The sequence below is a fragment of the Homalodisca vitripennis genome, chromosome X, assembly GCF_021130785.1.
Source record: "Homalodisca vitripennis isolate AUS2020 chromosome X, UT_GWSS_2.1, whole genome shotgun sequence".
Lineage (NCBI taxonomy): Eukaryota > Metazoa > Arthropoda > Insecta > Hemiptera > Cicadellidae > Homalodisca > Homalodisca vitripennis.
The window spans coordinates 103,370,001-103,391,497 of NC_060215.1; the positions used below are offsets into that span (position 1 = coordinate 103,370,001).

General features: G+C 34.6%; 1 protein-coding gene across 2 annotated transcripts in view; it reads right to left on the minus strand.

Annotated features, from left to right (window-relative positions):
* LOC124369763 (uridine phosphorylase 1) overlaps nt 1-21,497 on the minus strand; it is a 90,780-nt gene that overhangs the window by 31,819 nt on the left and 37,464 nt on the right. The window contains exon 1 of one of the 2 annotated variants that reach the window (XM_046827843.1): nt 8,309-8,519. The exons of the other annotated variant lie outside the window; for it this stretch is intronic. Within the exon in view, the coding sequence (XP_046683799.1) occupies nt 8,309-8,379 (71 nt within the window). The 5' untranslated portion in view covers nt 8,380-8,519. Of the gene's footprint in view, nt 1-8,308; nt 8,520-21,497 lie in introns of those variants that run through there. 2 annotated transcript variants of the gene reach the window in all.

Sequence of the window (21,497 nt, forward strand, 5' to 3'; positions counted from 1 at the left end):
TAAGACACCTTTCACCACAGGATACTATAATTAAAATTTGTCGTTCTTTAATTCATACAAAAAACAGGCACACTATATGGTAGTTTTTTGTGCATTTGTTGTTTAATCTCGTAAACAGTCGTGTCGAGATCTATATCCTTATCAACTCTTAAGAAGGACAAATAATTTTGGGATACATTATTATATATAGAATACTATAGAAAGGGACGACGGATGATAAAGAGTTTAAATTACGTAACATATTGCTAGCACGTAATATAAAAGTAAAACAAACGATAAATTAATGTTTATTTTAATGTTTATTTTAATGTTTACAATAATGAAGTTTTGTAAAAAGAATTCGTAGTTAGCCGGTTATTTTCTTCCCAAATGTTTGTTTTAGTGTGTAATGTATAAATTTATAATTTTTTATAAGTGCTGAAATATCTCATTTCAGGAGTAGTTTGTAAAATGTGGATAACACGTGAAAAATTTGCCGACTGTTCTAAGTCATTTATTTCCTTTGGTCGCCGTGGAAAGTTTTTCTGACAAAACTATATGTTGATGGGTACTGATTGTTTCACGTCATTTACACACTGTCAATGTATAAAATAATTTAAAACCCGTAACTGTTTGTTATCCGTTATCCCTCTGTTCTACATTCTACGTTGGGTTCAGAAGACTGTTATCTGAGTCCTAAGATACATTATTAACGATAATAGTCTGTGAGGAAATTACGTAATGCACAGCAATTGCTACATTCACATTAAGATAACTTAAACTCATAAACTGTTGATAACGGATGGTTGATGATTTATTACTTGACTAATGATGATATACTTTTCTCGCAATCAGGAGTTAGGCAACACCACTTGCATCTATTACCATTCCAACGTGCATTACGTGAACGCAGCCATTAGTGCAACGTTAGTGCAACGACGATGAGAAGACACAAATAGTCTCCTCTCCTGAAACTTCCCATCGAACATAAATGTCACTTAGTGGTGTCACTTAATTACACGTATTTCCTCTTTAATAAATTTGGGTATTGATTTTATAAAATAAATAAAACTATTGAGTTATTTATTATAATAATCACTTTATTGTACTTGCAAGTATGAAACTGCTTTTTACGGTGCTGGAATGTTAAAATTACTTTTCGTAAAATTCACACAGACATCTCCTCATTCAACGTGTACAAGCTATTCTACAGCCTACTTCGAATGATATACCAGTACTATGTGCAATGTGCAAAACATGTGATGACTATATAGTACATTATAATATACAGCATTATATTATAATGTACTGTATACAGTAATGTGTATATAATGTGTGTATGTGCTGTATACAGAAGGGATTTCTGTATACAGCATAGTACAGTTTAGTGCCTGCTATATACACCAGTGGCTAAGAGGTGATTACTAGCCGTTCCGTGGTCATCCACATTGACCAATAATTGAGTAAGGATGTTTAAGGTGTATTAGAATCCTTTACAGGGTTGGTCTGAAGTTCCCAAGGATGGTAACATTGTTGAACCGCGGCTCAGTTGCCTCATACTTATCATACTCGGGATTTATATATATATATATATATATATATATCGTTCGGGTCATTCTTCTGGTGGTTAAGCAATAGAACCGTGGTTACAGGATTGCAAAGCATTTAGTGACAGGATTTGTATTGGATTAAATGTTGGGCTGTTCCTCAATATAACTTATATGCTGTATGCTGAAGCCACGAGCCAATTTGAATTGAATAAGCAAACAACCTAGTTTTTGTGTGAAAATCGATAGAGGGATTTCCTCAGAGAAAGAAAATGATTGCCAGCGTACTAGTTTTGGTGGATGACAAAATGGAATGGCATGGAAAGGGTTAAAAACTACAAGTAATACATTGTTTATAGGTCTATTATTTGGCTTACAAATATTGAAACCAACCTTCTAAAACATACGTAACAGTTAAATTATCGTCATCCAAAGAGATACAGATCTAGTATTTAACTGTACAAGCCAACTTACCTTATTACGTCTACAAAAATCGTGAAATGCCATTAGGTATTTTCTGACATATTAGTAGAGCATCCGGTATTAGTAGATATTAGTGAGGAAGATCGGTCGGAGCCCTCAGACCACAAAGATAAAATACCTTCTTAGTTAGCAACAGTACTGTGCTAAATGATTATCTTTACTAAATAGTTTCTACGAATGCTATTGACACCCCTAACATAAAATCTCATGCGTTCATCTACCAGTATTAATGATTATAATGGTTGGCAGGAATTTACGGTTGGATTGCACATTCTTCAATGCTAGTAAACACATTATTGTTTAACAGGTTTCAGGGATAAAAAAGTCAAGCTTTAGGTTCCAGTAGTTGAAACAATTTCGTGCTTGAAACGTTCATGTGTTTTCGGGAACATATGTGTCAAAAGTATGGATTCTTTAAACTGGTTGTTTGGCATGAAACGAACATACTTATCTCTAAATAATGTATTCGAGTCACAAGGTATTTGCGTTATCATGGTCTAGAAGTACTGTTTCACTCAACGTAATTTATACTAGAATTTGAACCTTTCTAATTAGCAATTGTTTTAGAAAGTTGTTTTTGTTATATCCATATAAAATCCTTAGATATTCTGAGGCCTGGTATATTGGTGTGATTAGATTGTCTTCACTCATAGAGTAATAAACCTTTATTTGTGGTTAATGGGTGCCTGAAATGAATACTCATATATTCGTTTTATCGTTTATTGTGTGCAGTCCATTGTAAATAAATATGTTTTGCACTATTTTTGTAAAAGCCATACTAAAAGAAATTCCTGTACAAAAACATTGACATGTGGACTCATCACATTAAACAGACATACAGCTTTTATGGGAAATTTCTACCTTAGATATTGTGTATGCTAGTATTTTGTGTATTAATATATAATTGGAATTTGCATTTATGTCGAGAGTGCTTTAACGATTACTCGATGGTCCACGTGATGTTCATCGTTTTTATTAATATTACTAAAATCTTATTACAAGCTACCCGTAGGATACAGTTATATATGTTTTCCCAGAATAAGAGCCAAAATCTACCTTTTGGAGTCTCGATTTCTCTTCAGAATGTTTGTTGACCCAATATACCTAATTTTTACAATTTACAGAAATGAAACGAATAAGATCGTTGGGCAAACGAGCCAATGGACTAGTCGAATCTCTACACCTTTAGAAAGTGGGTCGATGGCCCAATGATTCTCTGTAAAAAGTTATATATCTTCCATGGGGGTCGTTGGGCCAACGATCAGTGGAGTAATCGAGCTCGCTACACTGCGCCAATGCCTTTGCATCAGATCTCAGTTAGCAGATACCCATCCTGTTGGGGGATATATGAGCATGTAAATCAATCACTGTAACCATATTTAGTAACAGGTTCTTTGTCTGCAATATTGACCTCTGAGTCTAGGAAATAGTTCCAAATATATGGTAAGGCATTCTCCAAATAAAAGCAAAAAAGATTTCCGGTTTTGTTTCTGAATAAGCAATGAAAAATAACAAAAAACACGTTTGGATACGTGTTAAATCACATGTTTAAAATGGGACAGCTCCTAATTTTAGAACTGTAGTAGTAGCAAAAAAAGACTGCGGCATGGACTGTTGACTAGTAGGGCTCCACAGCGCTTTTGATCTTGGTCGATGCCGCCCGATACCACTTCCCCTCCTCACACACACCGTTACCAGTGACGTCACAGAACAGTGTACGCTGTTCTGCCATTAGTACTTGTACTTTTTCGCCTTTGTTTTCACTCACTTTGACATTTTGTTGTGAACCTTAGTTATTTTTATAATGCTTCCTTGCGAACTAAATTGTTCTAGTTGTATTATGTGTGTAAGCAAAACTGATCTAAGACTTCAAATTACTATGAAAAATATAATACAGATCTTTATTATTATCTTATCGAGTCAATTACAGTCAGTCCTAAAGCAACGACATGAAACAAAACCAAACAGACGTTTAAAGAACAAAGTTTTGAAAAATAAACATACAAAATACTAAAAATAATTCTAAACAATACTTTTTATGTTGATGTTAGATTGTTTTCAGAAAATCCCCAAAATGTACAGAAAACTAATCGAGGTATTTATAAAAAAACTGAAAAGGACTCTATTTTAATTCTGGATTTTAATTGTGGGAAGGGTTGATTGAATGTGAATTTTGAGTTTAGCTCCAGTAACTCTCATTGTCTCACTACGGTGTTTTAAACACCCATATCACGGTGGATATATATGGCGCTGCATTAAGAGGTAGGTGAACTGGAGCTAAACTCAACATTTACATTGAATTAACCGTTCCCACCAAAGCTACGTTCTGTGTAGAAAACTCGTTATCAAAAACTCTATTTCTAATAAGTTATAAACCATTAATATTAACAGATAATCAGATAATAATAACAGATAAGTGTTATTTTTCAATTCATTGAAAACACTGAGACATAAAAAAGGTTTCTGAAGCGGAACATTCATGGATTAATGACGAGTTCCTGTTTGAACACAGTTAAAACAGTATCCCCTTGTTAAGTGGAGTCTGAGATGCGCGCTCGGCAGCTCACTAGAGTTTGGAAGATGAAACCCTGCTGATGCTGATTTCCTGCACAAATCCCTAGCAAAGACAACGGCTGGATTTAATTTTGACATCACTTGTAGCCAGTATTTGTAACTCTCAATGGTAATGCAAGGCAAAAGGTTGTGTCAGCCGAGGCAATTTTTTCACATACTGTTGCAAAATCAATGTCAGAATTACAATAAAAATGTTACAGATTTCGTTAACATGATTAACAGTTTTTGACATTATGAATAGTAAACCCCCTTTCTTGCCGATTAGTTGTATCAAATTTGGAATCACACACAAAATGTCATGAAAAAAAGTTCTTACGTAAGTTAAAGATGGTATTGCCACTTGAGAGTAAAGGGGAAACGTAACATTCTTTCCTTTCAGAATATTAGGCTATAATTTGATTGGACTCTTGCTTGATCTATACAAGGATCTAGTCTTAAAATAAATAAAATATTGGCTTTTAGGTATGAGTCATCAGTTTTTAGCTGTTGTGTGGGATGTTCGCTTTGGAGCGCTGCGTGGGCTTGCGGGATAATCTATGCTGTCATACCTAGCGTCAGTGAGTGACAGAGAGGTGGGGGGGGGGCAACTGTCACTACTCTTCGGCCCGGACCTGAGGGCTGTCTCAGCCGCTGCTAGTGCACTCACCGAACACCAAACCGATAGTCTGTAAACCGTTACGGTATTATGCTATTCTTTGGCGGTGCCTTTCTAGTCTATAGACCTGGGATGAAGGGCCAGGTAGTCGCCTCGCACGCACGCACACTCACGAGCGCAGAAGGTCGGGGCCGGCTCTGCACCTGCCTTCCATCCATTCAATGACAGAATCATGAATAATCAATAGTCTGTGGCAATTTCCGCATACTATACGTTGTTTGGTATCATTTTTCTCGATATGATGTTTACTATCTATACTAATCGCTTTCGGATAGCATTATAAATAAACAAAATCAGTTTTATTAGGGAACTAAGAGGGCGGATATGCAGCCACTCCTAAACCCCTGCACTTGTCTGTGTGGGTGTGAACCTGTACCCAGCCATAATCGTTATCTGCTAGTATTATAAAAATAAGAGTTTAATAGTGTTTGAAGTGTAACGTCGTCCTTATGGATTTAAAATCAAGATGCCACCAGTACAACCGGCTCTTAAACTCGTACACTTTGTAGTTTTAGTGGCATGTACTAGGGAAAACAGCCAAAGTTTCCCCTAATAGCAGTAAAAATTAGCTTTTGGGACTACCACAACTACTAAATATTTCATATAACGGAGTTTGTAACTACTAATAAAAATGCATTTCGTTAATTAACATTCAAATTAAGATTTGTGATTTTTTTAAGCGGTACGATGTGAAATATATCGCATTCCTATAATTTTAGAATAATTATAAAGCTCCGAGAAATTCACACTTATAGGATAACAGCCTAAAATGATTTATAAATATGTGGTTTAATCTTAATTTTCAACCCATCTATTCAGGATTTGGTGTAATACACCAGCCACCCAAGTAGTTATTCGTCTAGCACCACTCAGGGAATACATCAGGAGATGCAAACATTATCCCCCAGTGGTTTGAATGTATCTGTGCCGGAGATCTTCTTCTTGTACTTATTTTAAAATTTGTAATGGTGTAAAAAAGGAAGACTTCTTAATATATTTGATTTAGATTGCTGGCACGAGTATTTTAGTTTTATAGCTGGAATACGTCTAAAAATGCTTCTTCAAAATAAACGACACATTGTTGAGAGATACAGTGGATTATTTTGATGCAAGTAATGGGTTATCTGTGGGAACATTTAATCAATTCCTGGGTGGTATTAGCTTAATGTTCCCTAGTAGGTCTACACGTACACATTATAGATTCATATACACTCTTCCAATAATGTATTGGTGCCAGGAGACAAACCAAGTTAAAAGATCAAATACAACACAATCATCAAAACAGGGTACCAGTTATTTCTGTATTGTATACGTTGTGCTCAGTAGTCTGCAAGCGCTTGATTTTTATTTGTGTAGATAATTTAAAAACAAAGACATTTAATTAGGATGATTGAACACGTGACTAGGTGTAGAAATATAAAGTTCTCACTATCGCAATGTTTAGTTTTATACTTTTTACTCATTCTAAAGTACTTACGTATAGGAAAACTGAACGTACTTATGAGAAAGTACTAACAATTTAAATATATTAAATAGCTTGGCTAAATTTACAATGTACAATTATGGTAATGTATTCATTTTAAATTCAAACTTCTGCAAAAAATATGAAAATTAACTGAATAATTATTTTGATGTTCAAATAGCAAATGAAATAGTTTTGATTTTGTAAAGGTTGCATCAGAAATATTTTAGTTAAGTTTGCAGCAAAACAAACATCAACCTCCTTTTCTATAGTTACACTGTCCACGATGTGTTTAATAACATATTTAGTCAGATTTTATATGTATTTAAAATTTTGTTACCGTACATGAATAAGTTAATAAAGGAAAAAATCATACGAAATGCAAATTAAAATCTAACCTGTAATTGTTATAATAAAAATGAAATATGAAAATAATAAAGATCTATAATTGAAATGAACTCTAGAAAATTTTAATAGAATAAAACAACCGAGTCTGAACTAAGTTCTATACCAATGTTATAGAAACAAATTATACAAATGTTGCTCAATTTACAAAAGTTTCTCTATGTTCGCAGTGTCTTAATAATTCAAAATTTAGACTTATTAAGTGGTGAAATAATATGTGCACTTACAACACGTTATAGGTGAAATCTTAACAATGTTAGAAGAGAATTAATTACCTAGCAAACCTCCATATTGTATTTTCTACCGAATGTAACTATACTGTGCAAATTTGTTGTGTGATGCAATACGAAACTGGAGAGAGCGAGAACGGGATGTTTAGTGTCAACGGACGTGACAACACGTACATTCAGTTATGTGGTCAGTGGAATAGTGCTATTCTGTCGACCCATTTCATTCTGCTGCTTACTCCAGCGCAATCCTCGCAATTTACTGTTATGTAGGCAAAACTCAGCTATATTACTAAGATTACAAATACTTGCGTAATTGTATCAATATCTTGTTATAATTCGTGCTGTAAAACTCATAGACGTTGATCAATTTGGCTCAGCGTGCATAGTACGTTAAACGATGGAATGCGCATAGAATTTAATATTCAATAAGTTTGAATAACATATAACTTTCTATATGCTTTGGGGTACAGATCAAATCCAGAATGTCAAAAACCATCAGAACTGTTTCTAACGCAAGAATTCGTTTCCAACAGAGGTATTCTAAATATTTTGACTTGCATTATGTTTATCTAAAAATTTCGACTCTATTAGTCCAAATTTATGTTTATGTGCAAAACTCATTGAAACCTTATTCATAATGGAAATTATAACATAAAAAGGCGATACATTATGCATACTTAAAAGTAAAACAAATTTGTTTTACAACACTATTTAGTAAGTGCTACTTTTAAAAACGTATTGACCTGCTATCACACTGTAGTATCCTCTAAACTTAGTTAAATTTTAATATGCCTATGTAATATAAAAATTATATGACACCACAATCTGTTGCAGAGCTTAGAACCGAACACCTCACAAAGAGAATCCGTTATATCTCCTCATTTCCATGACAATCCACAATAGAGCGCGAGTATGACATAACCTAAAACAACAGCTGATTGTAAAATCAGCTATGAATAGATTAAAATTTCACCTGTTTGAGAAAGAATGGTCCGTTTCGTCTTCGGATGCATTTCTGCTGTTGCCGTTTTCTTTCGCTGACATCGTCTGAAGAGAAAGGAATACAATCACAGTCACAACTTGCTCTCCACACACACAAGTACTGCCGCCTTGGGGAGGTCAGTTCGGTGATTGTGGAGGCTGCAGGCTGTGTCGACTGGCTGGCGCGGCGAGGCTGTCACCGCACGAACGCGGTTTACTAGCAATATTGCCAACCTAACACAGATACGGACACAAAAACTAAACGTTCGCTGTTGAGCTCGTGAGTATCCCAGGTACTAGATGAGTTGCAAGCGCTCCAACGGGCCTCGTTAAAGAATCAATTATAGTGTATTAATTTTACATATATACATACATATTACCTACACTACATCATGATACAAATGAAATTTTTCAAACATTTTAAATCAAGATTAAGTTAATCTCTGAGATAGCAAGTGTAATTTTGTTTTCATAATTAAATACTTTAACTTTAAAGGACAAACAAAAAAAATCTTCAATAACTTATAAACTACGGATTCAAATTTGCAGTAATTGGTAAATAAATAATAATATAGACAGTATTATTTCGAAGAAATTAATTACTATTACTTAAAAACCTAAAACAAAATATACTTACTAATTATTAGGTAGATCTTAAAACGCAGAAACCTCTGCATAACAGTTAAACAAATTTAATGAAGGAAAGCCTCCCCCTTGCAGAGTTTTTAATGATCACAGACGTCCAGTTTGAGTTAGATTCTCACAGTCCCATGACCTTATCAATATTTTAACCGCACCCTCAACAGACGAAAGTAATCCATGGACCATAACATTAAGTTATATCTAGTTTTAGAATGTCGTTTTATTGGAATACACCAAAATATACAATAACCCGGATCTCCTCACATCTGCAAGTAACCCCCATCAAATTTTAACGGTAAGCCTCGCTGGTATTATGGTTTGCTTATGGGATCGTTCAGAGGGTTTATTTAAAAGACAACTGTACTGAAACGACCTCAAGCTCTCCCCCCCTAACAACAATGTTAAACCATATGCACTTTCACGTTCCGTCCTTATTTCTTATCGTAAAGTTATTGAAGATGCCTCAATTTAAAGATAATTAATATGCAGCCACAAACTTTTTATTTATTTGTTTTAATTATATACTTCTTGAATATTTAAACGATGCAGCGCAAAGTTTTTTTTTATCAATAACCTATAAAATATTAAAAAACTAAAAAGTTATTGGTTGCGTATTAATTTTATATTTAAAATGCGACATTACCGATAATCTATAACTAAAAATAAGGTAGTAAAATTATATGAGGTTTGACATTGTTCTTTAAGGGCATGGGTTTACAATCAAGATGACTGCGTGTTTAACGCTTAGCTTCACACTGAGAGGCTTTCAATACATTTCTGGCAATTCGGGCATTTTGTAAAGAATGCTTCATTTTTAATCTCACCAATACTATTTGTAATGACCATTTGTACGGTCAACCGGAACGTTTACATTTGTCGTTTAAATTATATGGCAAATAGCGTGTCTATAATACTAATCGATACACCGAATGACTGAAAAATAACTATTTTAAGTTAAGACAATGTCGTGTTTGCATATACATCTTTTACAAACTCGCAATTACAGGTTCCAAAATATACAAAGGAACTGATTTAAAAGGGTTTTTAGAAATGCCAGAAATAAAACTGCAACCCTTAATGACAAATTATGAATTGAAAAACAATTAAAATATTATAATTGTAATCCGCTTACTGTAAACCAATGCCACTTCAAATATTAGAATGTTGTTTGAATTTTAATTACACAGTTGCTACATTGTCGTTCAGATGCATTACTAATAGAAATTAATAAAGTATTCAATTCAGTTCGGCATTTAAACATAAATTCAGGGTCACGTAAAAGCTAGTAAAATTAACTTGCAAAACACCAATGCAGAGTTCAATTAAAAGTCATAATTCTGCTCAATTGCGTTACTTTGTTTTATAAATCAATTAATGGGACAAAACAAATCTGACTGGCGTGGGAGACAATAGTTACAGTACAATCGAGAGAGTCTCTTTCATTGGTTACTGCATTGTGTTCAAACGCTATTGTTCTAACAGAGATTGCAATACAATGTTACCTAGATTTGTTTTCGGTATTGGTTTCACAAATAATAAATATAAAATGAAACATCTCATTGTTTTGTTAATTTAATAATGTTGGAGTACACAAATCGTAACAGGATAGTGTTTTGTTAAATGGTATTTATATATCTACGATATATACGTATCCCATATGTATACATCGAGGTTCGAGACATCTACTTTTTGTGATTCACCCTTTATTGATTAAATTGATATTGTGATATAGTCTGCGAATATTCAGTGTTTAGGAATGAGGGGAAATATTTTAGAATATGGTTCAATAGGTGAAATGAACTAAAAGGTGTCGCTAACACTATGAACTTAAGCCGTTTACAATTGTTTAAAGCGAAATAGACCATAGTGTTAGGGTAACATATTTTTGTTTATTTTCACCTATTAAACCACATTCCAAAATATTTCCCCATATGTTATATCACCTTGTATCAGGGTTTGAGTCCCCGATGTGGTATCGAACCCTGGATACTTATCCATGGTAACGGGCTGTAGGTCCACGTCGTAAAACTGTCACGACCATTTCTTACCAACTTTTTAAGGGGTGGCCAGTGGGTCTACAGTCCCGGCCTGGGACCCACTGTCCGAACTACAGGTTTCTTTTGCCGAAGGATTGACAAGGGATCGTCGTACTCACTCTGCAGCACTTGAGCAGATGTTCCAAATCTATACTTTATATCTGCTAAATATTGTTCAGTAGAGTACAGAAGAAGACCACTACGGAAGAACTAAACAAACTCTATGTATCGAAAACAAAGTCGGGTTAGTTACACCATTTATAACTTATGAATTGCTATAACGATTATAATGGTCTTTGTTTTATTGGATTCGTTTCCTCCCTGCCGAGCAGAACAATGATTAAAGTATTGTAAAAGTGCACGAAAAATCAGACAAATGGAACAAGATTATAAACATTGTTTTATGAGAGCACAATTATATGTGTAATTAATTTTACTACTATTTTCAATTTGTTTACATTTGGTCTTGTAATCATAGAGTTCAGCTTAATAGTAACAACACTTCTTATTTCAACCTTATCCGCAACTAATGTTGAGTACAGAGTAAGAAAAATATCCAGAGAAGAAAATTAAAAGTTCTAGGACAAATGTACCTTTAACTGTATATTTGAGCAAATATTAAGTGTGCAGTGGTTGGTGAGCCCTGCAATGCAGATATCAAAGACAAAATACTAAATAACGTTTACTATAAATTTAAAGACTGTTATAAACCGCATCTTAGTTGACTATTGACTTTATATATTCTCTTCTCAGACCTTTGTATGTATATATATTTTATTGATCGAAGAAACAAGCCAACAACTAAGGCACAAAATATATTATAACTGGATTAAATTACAATGGTTATAAGTATACACTTTTAAACATATTTTCTTGGTCGTAGGAAGAAGAAAATCTAAACATTGGCATCGGATATATAATTCACTCGAACGGGAAATGCTCATACGAAAGCCTACGAAATTGCGTGCGAAACCGCGGGGAACATGAATTAATATGAATTGTGACCGTGTACCTTTCAAAAACTTAAAGCACTTGAGTTTGTTAGCAACTACGATGTTCCAAATTTTAAATAGTTAACGGTTTATGTTAAAGAATAAAACTAATATGGTTTAAGAATATATTTAAGAATGTGTTCCGTTCGAAGTCGCTGGTAAATGCTAGTAACTAAAAAATACGATCTCCTGTCGTTCCTAGATCTCTATTTAAACGAACTTTACAATATGTCGTAGCGGCATATAGCGATGAATAGCAACTGGAAGTTTGATTGAAACTAGAAAATCCCTTGTATACGATCTTCATCGAATTGCTGTTTGAGTGATATTTACAACCTATCGTTAGCGGCATACGTTTGCTATTACGTAAGCTAGTATGTATCTGTAGGCAGATAAGTTTCGTTTCATTTTTCGTTTATAGGCCAAGAGCCACTATTTAAGGTAATAAAATATTTTGTTTAGATAGTTATCTTTTTAAGGTAGTTTGATACCCCTATAAATGTGATATATTAGATATAAACTAATTTTTTAATTTTAATTATTAACAGTGTTAATAATACAAAAAACTATCCATTTCAATTAACTACTAATAAGTGTAAGTGTCTTCTCCCATTTAGGCCTACAGAATTATACTAACCATAGGCCAAGAGAAGGAGTAATTAATACAAACTTACTGTAGATGTTTATGATTCATTATAATAGTGTTGAATTACGTAGGTAGTAATATAGTGTTGTGTGGAATTTGTTTAAATAAAATCCCAATTAGTAATCTACTTCATACTTGATAATCTTTGTTTTGGTTTGAGTAAACTGTTGTTAATATTTACTGACTTAGCAGTACGCTGTGCCATCACTGATCATAGTGAAGAATAAGAGCAGGTAGAAAAAAATAATGCACGGCCAGTTCAGTTTTGAAAAGTAGGACAGTTTTTCAGCCCACTGGGTCGGTACGGACGGTCGGTACGGGATTTTTCAAAAGTTAAACACATTGAATTAAATGAGCATGCGCCCACAGCGTCGGCACGGCCGTCAACGGCGTTCCGCACCTTCGGCATGTCCGATAGAAAGTCCGGAGCTAGGAACTGTAGGACACTTCAGGACAGTCGGTACGGGATTTTCAGCCGTCTACGCAGTCTGCTCTCTGTTGTGCTCGTGGTCAGTTGAAATCCTAAACGCAACAACGATGGATGTTAGTACACTGAGCGTGCTTGTTGAAAAATGAGAAGAACTATACAATATCAGACACCCAGAATATTTTAACATTGTGAAAGGAGAAAAAGTCTGGGGAGAAATTGGAGCTTCGATGAAACTACCAGGTTTTAAAAAAATTTTCTTAATACATTAGGACGTCAATAATCAGTTCTAAGTTGATAGGCATAGATACGATTAATCTTTTTCTCTATATTATTCCACTTCTAGTATCAGTAATAGTGTTTCAAACTTGGCGTACTGAAGTACTCAAAAAACTTAAGGTCATATTCCACAAGATCCAGGAAAAAAGTGTAAAATTCACCACAAATCGATATTTTTCTGTTAATGTTATGAATCCAAAACCTTCTTTTCCCTATTTTAACATCATCCTCTTCATCCATAAAAAAACGCATTCACTACCGCAATTTCCTCCTCCACAATCCAGCTTTATACAGAACCTCTCCCAAACCGACTTCTGTTTTGGCGGAGGCGGATGGAGGAGAGTGCGGAACGCCCGATCCAGCGCACGCACCTCCTCTAAATAATGTTGTGACGGTCGTACAGACCGAGTGGGCGCGTAGCTTTAGTCCACGGGTGTCTGCTGCGCGCCCACTCGGTCGTCACGGACGGTCGGTGCGGGATTTTTTAAAAGTTGAAAACATTAAATTAAATGCGTCGTCACGGCCGTCAACGGCGTTCCGCACCTTTGGCATGTCCGATAGAAAGTCTGGAGCTACGAACTGTAGGACTATCGGTACGGCATTATCAGCGTTCTACGCTGGAATATTTTAACAGTGTGAGAAGAGAAAACGTCTAGGAAGAAATTGGAGCTGCGATGAAACCACCAGGTTTGTTTTAATTGTCTTCATACACTAGGACGTCAATAATCCGTTCTAAATTTGATTAGTCTCTTCTCTATATAATTCTGCTTCCAGCATCAGTAACAGTGTTTCAAAGTTGTCAAGAGTAATCCTGAAGTACTCAAAAAACTTCCGGGAACAAAGTGTGAAATTCACCACAAATCAATCTTGTTCTTTTAATGTTTTGAATCCAAAACCTCCTTTTTCTTATTTTCACATTCTCCTCTTCTTGTATCAAAGTGCACTCACTACGACAATTTCCTCCTCCACATCCATCTTTCAACAGATCCTCTCCCAAACCGTTTTATTCTTATAAGTGAAGTCCGTCACCCTCGTCAAAACAAGGCGTGGACCTTCAGTCCTACAATCCTTTTACATTGCCGGTGCCTCCCTACTGACAATTCCAATCAGGATGTCATTCCCTATCAAAATATTTGCCCTATCCTAATGGAGGAATAAAAATGTACAGAGGCTCCGATAACATATTTGACCTTGATCCCATCATTAGAAGCCATACACTTCCTTGACAGGTTTAATCTTAACACTTGGAGTTAAAATTAAACGCTTAATTAAGATTTAAATGCGCGCGATTTCTGTGTTCGCGATGTAGGGCAAAAGTCAGGGAAATATCGGTGACCTTGACATCGTCAGTTAGAGAGCAGCTGTTTGTTTATTTGTGTAATCAGCTGTTCCTGGTGACGCAATTAGCAGAGCTTGACGCATAAAACCTGTGTATTGACTATCCCTTTTATATTTATCACTTGTATTACGCGTAGTCAACGCAGTGAAGCCAATCTCAGCCTACTGAAACCCATATGTTTAACTACAAAGCATTGTTTATAAACTAAATCACAGGTTGTTAACAAAAGTTGATTTTTAATACCAGTGATCGGATACATTCAAGGATTATGTAATATGTAATATTGTTTTAGTTCCTATTGTTATCAAAACTTGTTTTTTTTCTTGTAGTATGTACCACTTCGTAAAAATATTTCTTGAAGATAGAGTTCTCCCGTAAACATAGGGGAGAGCCGATGTCGGAGCGGTTTAAGACGTCGAACTTTGTTCCATCGATAGATATAGCGCAGGTTCAAATCCTATATTTAACCGTTGCGACTTTTATAGGTACCGCCGAGCTTGTACTATACCGACTTTCCTCCTTATACTGTTTAATAAGTTCGTCTCACAGGCCAGTGGCAACTTAAGGTTGTAAAAGGAATTGGGTTCTAATTTTCTTAAAACAAAACTGCCTTATGCTGTTTGTTGATTTTACAGTTGATTCAGTTTATTTTTAGTGTTAAACATACCTATATACTAATGGGGGTCGTTTGCTCCGAGCGGCAAAGTTGTTGGGGCGGCAAAATTGTAGGGGCGGTAACGTTATAGACGGTCAGCCTATGAGTCACCACTGTTTACGTGTAGTTTAGTCAATCTATGAGTCACCACTGTTTACGTGTAGTTTAGTCAGCCTATGAGTCACCTCTGTTTACGGGTAGTTTAGTCAGCCTATGAGTACCCACTGTTTACGTGTAGTTTAGTCAGCCTATGAGTCACCACTGTTTACGTGTAGTTTAGTCAGTCTCAGCACGAATCGCTTTAGTCTATTTAGCCCAGAAATAGGGGTAACCTTGCATTAATTCCCAGAAAGCTAAAAATTTACGTAGATGTTAGGGACACCATTATTATGAAAAGTCCCCATCGATCCCATGTCTGCAAAAATGTTTATTCAAGGTCAAATGTTGAAAAAATGGGGGTTTTTTAATTCTTCAGTGAAACGGTTAGTTTTATGATAAAATGTGTGAGTCAAAAATTGTAGATCATGCAATTATCTACAAAAAGTGTCCTTACCCTTTTTTTCATAACACTAATCATTTTTGAGAAAAAACAATTACAGAACTTGCTTATGCTGTATTGTCCATAACAAGCATGACTAAGCTGCTCATGATATCTTGTAATATAAGTAAAACTATAATTTGCGTGACAAATACATTCATATTGACCGACAATTCTGAGAATTAATTTTAAGGGACCATGTGCCCTTGAACAACATCTGGCTGCCATTCCATTGTTCGCGTAGCCGTTCCGTCTACCTGCTTTTCTGAGTTCGCACAAATCAGCGTTAGTATAATTATAAATTCCTTCGTAGTGAAAACATGTAGTTATTTAAAATATTCTCTGCTAAAGTTTGTGCTGTATTCACTTTTTGTTCAAAATATATCGCAATTCTATTTTATTTGCACTAAACTTTTATCTTCAAATTAATGTGTTACTGTTGATCGAGGCATGAAGACGTTAATTCACGCGAGTATTCAAAGGGGGGATCAATTTACTGATTACTTGAAGAACGTAAATTCAGTGACAACTCATTTACAGTGTCGCAAACAATACACTCGAAAGAGTACAATTGCAGCAGCAAAACGGAAATATTTTTAAATTGTTTGAGAAAGGAAATTTGATTACTTGTACACAAGCTTTCGAAGATATCAACTCTTCACCAGAAACTCTAATTCACCAACAGAAGTCGTTTTCTTCTGACTGCTGTATGGAGCTCCAACAAAAATTACTTCCATAGATACATTACGTTACTTATCTTTTGCAAAAGAAATATGTAGTAAAAAACTGTGCAATTAGCTTGCCTTCCTCCAACCGCGGCTTCTGCTCACCAACATTTGTATTGTGTATATTACCAGGTTCAGGTGTGGCTTGGTAATCAACTAGACCCAGGACAACGGGGTTGGAAGCATGTCAATAATGTGTTGGAATCAATCCACACGCTCCTTCCACCTGCACCAGAAAACCTCCTTAATTCTATTTTTTGCAACTGCGAAAAGGGGTGTAACTTAAGATGCGGCTGCAAAAAAGAAAGGCTTATTATGTTCACTAGCGTGCACCACTTGTCAAGGACAATCGTGTTCAAATTTTGAATCTCCAATAGAAGAAGATTTTCAGATCTACGACGAAACAACTGATGTACCGCTGTTAGTACAATTTACGTCAACTCAAGAAGATGAGGAAGAAGAAGAAAATAGAGAGAGAGAGAGAGAGAGAGAGAGAGAGAGAGAGAGAGAGAGAGAGAGAGAGAGAGAGAGAGAGAGAGAGAGAGAGAGAGAGAGAGAGAGAGAGAGAGAGAGAGAGAGAGAGAGAGAGAGAGAGAGAGAGAGAGAGAGGAGAGAGAGAGAGAGAGAGAGAGAGAGAGAGAGAGAGAGAGAGAGAGAGAGAGAGAGAGAGAGAGAGAGAGAGAGAGAGAGAGAGAGAGAGAGAGAGAGAGAGAGAGAGAGAGAGAGAGAGAGAGAGAGAGAGAGAGAGAGAGAGAGAGAGAGAGAGAGAGAGGAGAGAGAGAGAGAGAGAGAGATAATTTGATAATTTTGATAATTTGTTTATTTCCCCTGCCATGGTTTAGACCAATGGTCCAATCCACCACCATGACAGGCATAAAATACACATTTACAACAAATACATGAGTTTATGGCCCTTTTACATTAATATACATTTTTTATTTTGTCTTATCATACTACTTACTTACTATTAACACTCATTTATATTTCGAAAAAGAAAACATCCGTTTTACACACAAAACGATACTACTATCATTATATTTTATTCTACATTTTATTACTAAAAACACAATTATATATATACACATATACATAAATATATATACATATACATATTTTTCCATATCATTATTCTGATTCACAGCGACATGAATTACGGTTTATAAGTTCTGAATTAAATTCCTCTCAATTTATATTCTACATTTGCATTACAACTACTGTATGTTGACATGTTAAATATGCTTGTACATACACATTTGTTTCTCTCTAAAAGTTACAAATACCTTTCTAATAGTTGACTTTTAACTCCTATCAAAAAAGCCTTAGGGTTTTCTGCACTTTTAGTTTCAATATCAACAGCATTTAATAATCTGACTGACTGCACATGAAAAGAGTTACTATATGTCACGGTTTCTGTGAATTGGAAACTGCAAGGTTTCACTACCAAAACGTGTCTCTCTAAGGTGTACATTGTTCATAAACGTATACTTTTCATACAAATATTGAGGTTCTTTATATGTCAAGGCCTTAAAAGCCAAAGCGAGAATATTATACTCAATTCGTTCTTTAACCTTTAACCAACCTAAATCTCTAAAATACTGAGTAACATGATCGTCCAACCGTAAATTGAAAATAAATCTAATACACGCATTCTGTGCCCTTTGTAACTTTGCTATCAACTCACTATTCAAATCACAGAAGGCTACACTAGCATAGTCAAACAACGGTTGAACAAGAGTTTGGATATCAATAATTTTCTTAATATTCACTGAAGGACTAAAGCACAATCCTCTAAATTGATGCAAACACTGAAATACTCGCTTATGTATGTAGTTAACTTGCTCTGTCCAAGATAAAGTGTTATCAATTCTTAAACCTAAATTCTGAACCATACTTTGATACTCTAACACATTACCATCTATAATTACAGGTTCCACTAAATTAAAATCTACTGTAATTTAACAACCTTCTACTTCCTAAGATAATTGGTTTGCATTTACTGATGTTTAAACTCAAATCCATGATTGTGGCACCATTTTAAAAAGTGTATCTAAATCTGCATTTATATAGTTTTAATTGAGTTATTTAAATCTTTTACATTAGTATGGATATATAATTGCAGATCATCCGCGTACAACATGGATTTTACTAACAAAACAAGTGACTCACAAATTACTATTTATATACAAGCTAAACAACAAAGCAGACAAAGTCGATCCCTGTGGTACTCTCCTAACGGATTATGCCTTCCAATCCGACAATAATCCACTACCCGTTTTCACTCTTTGCATTCTATCCGTTAAATAAGAAATTAAACCACACATAATAGCACTTTCACTAAAACTATAAGATTTAAGAATAGACAGTAATAAGCCTATGTTGAACACAATCAAAAGCACGTGTGAAATCCTAGCAGTACCATATACAGTTAATTGGCGAGTGTCTATTGCACGCCTCACATCATCAGTTTATACGAACTAGAGCCGTTTGTGTACTGAAGTTAGTCCTATACCCTGATTGATACTTATATAAAATATTATTATTACTAACAAAGTTAACATATTTGTTGATAGGCTATTTTTATCAGTTACTTTACCAAAACAAAACACATAAAATATTTATCGCTCTATAGTGTTTGCACTCACTCGGGTTCGCAACTTTAGGGAGTGGTAATATCAAGGCCTTTTTTTCCATTGCTTAGGGTAAACACTATTTAACAGAGAAAAATTAACAATGTGACACAAAACACACTTTATATCATCAAAAATCAATAATAAAAACTTTAAATGAATTCCATCATCTCCCACTGCGTTAGACGAAATTTTGTAAAATAGAGAGAGAGAGAGAGAGAGAGAGAGAGAGAGAGAGAGAGAGAGAGAGAGAGAGAGAGAGAGAGAGAGAGAGAGAGAGAGAGAGAGAGAGAGAGAGAGAGAGAGAGAGAGAGAGAGAGAGAGAGAGAGAGAGAGAGGAGAGAGAGAGAGAGAGAGAGAGAGAGAGAGAGAGAGAGAGAGAGAGAGAGAGAGAGAGAGAGAGAGAGAGAGAGAGAGAGAGAGAGAGAGAGAGAGAGAGAGAGAGAGAGAGAGAGAGAGAGAGAGAGAGAGAGAGAGAGAGAGAGAGAGAGAGAGAGAGAGAGAGAGAGAGAGAGAGAGAGAGAGAGAGAGAGAGAGAGAAGAGAGAGAAGAAGAAGATGGAAGGGAAGAATAAAAGAAGAAATAATTAATGAAGATGACGATGAATAAAATATGTTTACAACCAAGTATAACGGAACTTGTCACTGGAGTTGTACCTGATCGACAACGACCACTCTGACAAAAGTGCAACTACTGAAAAGAAGAATAACCAAACAGTTAGCAGTTAGTTCGCCAGTTGTATGTTGTTAAGACGATCCCTGGTAATGCATTGTGTTATACTATCTAATCCAGCTCAAACTTAGTAACAGTATTTTGTGGCTTGCCATTCGTGTTACTGTCACTATCTAAAAATAGAAACAGCTACGAAGATAGAATCCAACATCTAAAATAAGGTTAGATACCGCATTTATAGTCTTGGGATACCATCAAACAAATATCTGATTTAAACGTTAAACCACAAAACCAAAAATAAATTTGTTATATCTAAACGAAACCATAAAAATTTAATTAATATTTATAATAATTTTTGCTAATAATAAAAACGAAGCGATATATATGTATTTTGTTATTTGCTTTTTAAAATGCTTTGTCAACATTGTGTCTTTATCTTGTAAGATGAATCGAGTTTAATAGGTTATATTTCTTTCAAGTACAAATCTATAATGTAAAATTGTAGCTAATAATTGTAAAAGTTGTTAGTTGTAAAATATCACTGTGTTGATGTTTCTTAAAGTTTAACACATTTTATAAACATTTATAGTTAAAGAATACAAATAATTTTCATCTAGTTCATGTTTCTTGACATTTTTTAGCCTTTAGCTATAGGCGAAATATGTTTAAAATATTTTAAATTAGACGAAACATAACAAATTACAATTTGATTCTTTTTTTATTGTACCAAAATAATTTGTATATAGTTTTTATTATTTCTTAAAATTTTAATCTTTAACTATAATAAATTTTTAATTTGACGAAACATATGACACAACTATAAACAATTTTATTTCAAACAATATGGTTAGATGATGTAAGTATATGCTCGAAGAAATAACCTCCGAAACTCGAATAATTCGTTGTATAATTTGTAGCAAAGCTTTAGCAAATCTTATCACTCAAGGGGCCGGGAAAATCTCATTACTGTCTGTCTGTCAATTCATGCCATATCTGAAAAACGAATTGACTTGAAATTTTGTTGCATGAAGCTTTATTTCTATAAAGGCTTCGAGTTATATAATGGTGCATGTACAAGGGATTTGTCTGAGCGTCATTGAAGCCTATCACTAAGTAGGATGGCATAATATTTCGTCTGTATATATATAATAACAAAAGTTTATATATATATATATATATATATATATCGTTTTGTAATATATACAGTATATACTATTTATTTGCTTTATTCACAAGTGCTTATTAAAATAAATTCCAAGTAGCTGATATCAGAAAGTTGAGTTTATCATTGACTTCTTTGTTTCTAAGATACGTCAGGAATGTTATTGTTATTTTGTGTTTGAACTTATTTTTCATTAAACAAAATGCAAATTTAAAGAAATATAAAAGTATTAACCTAACAGAAATATTATAAAAAATAGACTAAGCCTACTACGTGAGTCGTGACGGCAGGTAGACCGGGCTGTGCGTGTGACGGTGTGTGCGCGTTCGGGTGCATGCGTCGCCTTGTAATCCTCTGAGGCTCTTGAGATAGCGGATAAACTATAAGTTTTATTTACGCAACAGACAAAAATAATCAAAATTTATAATTATTAATGTCTTC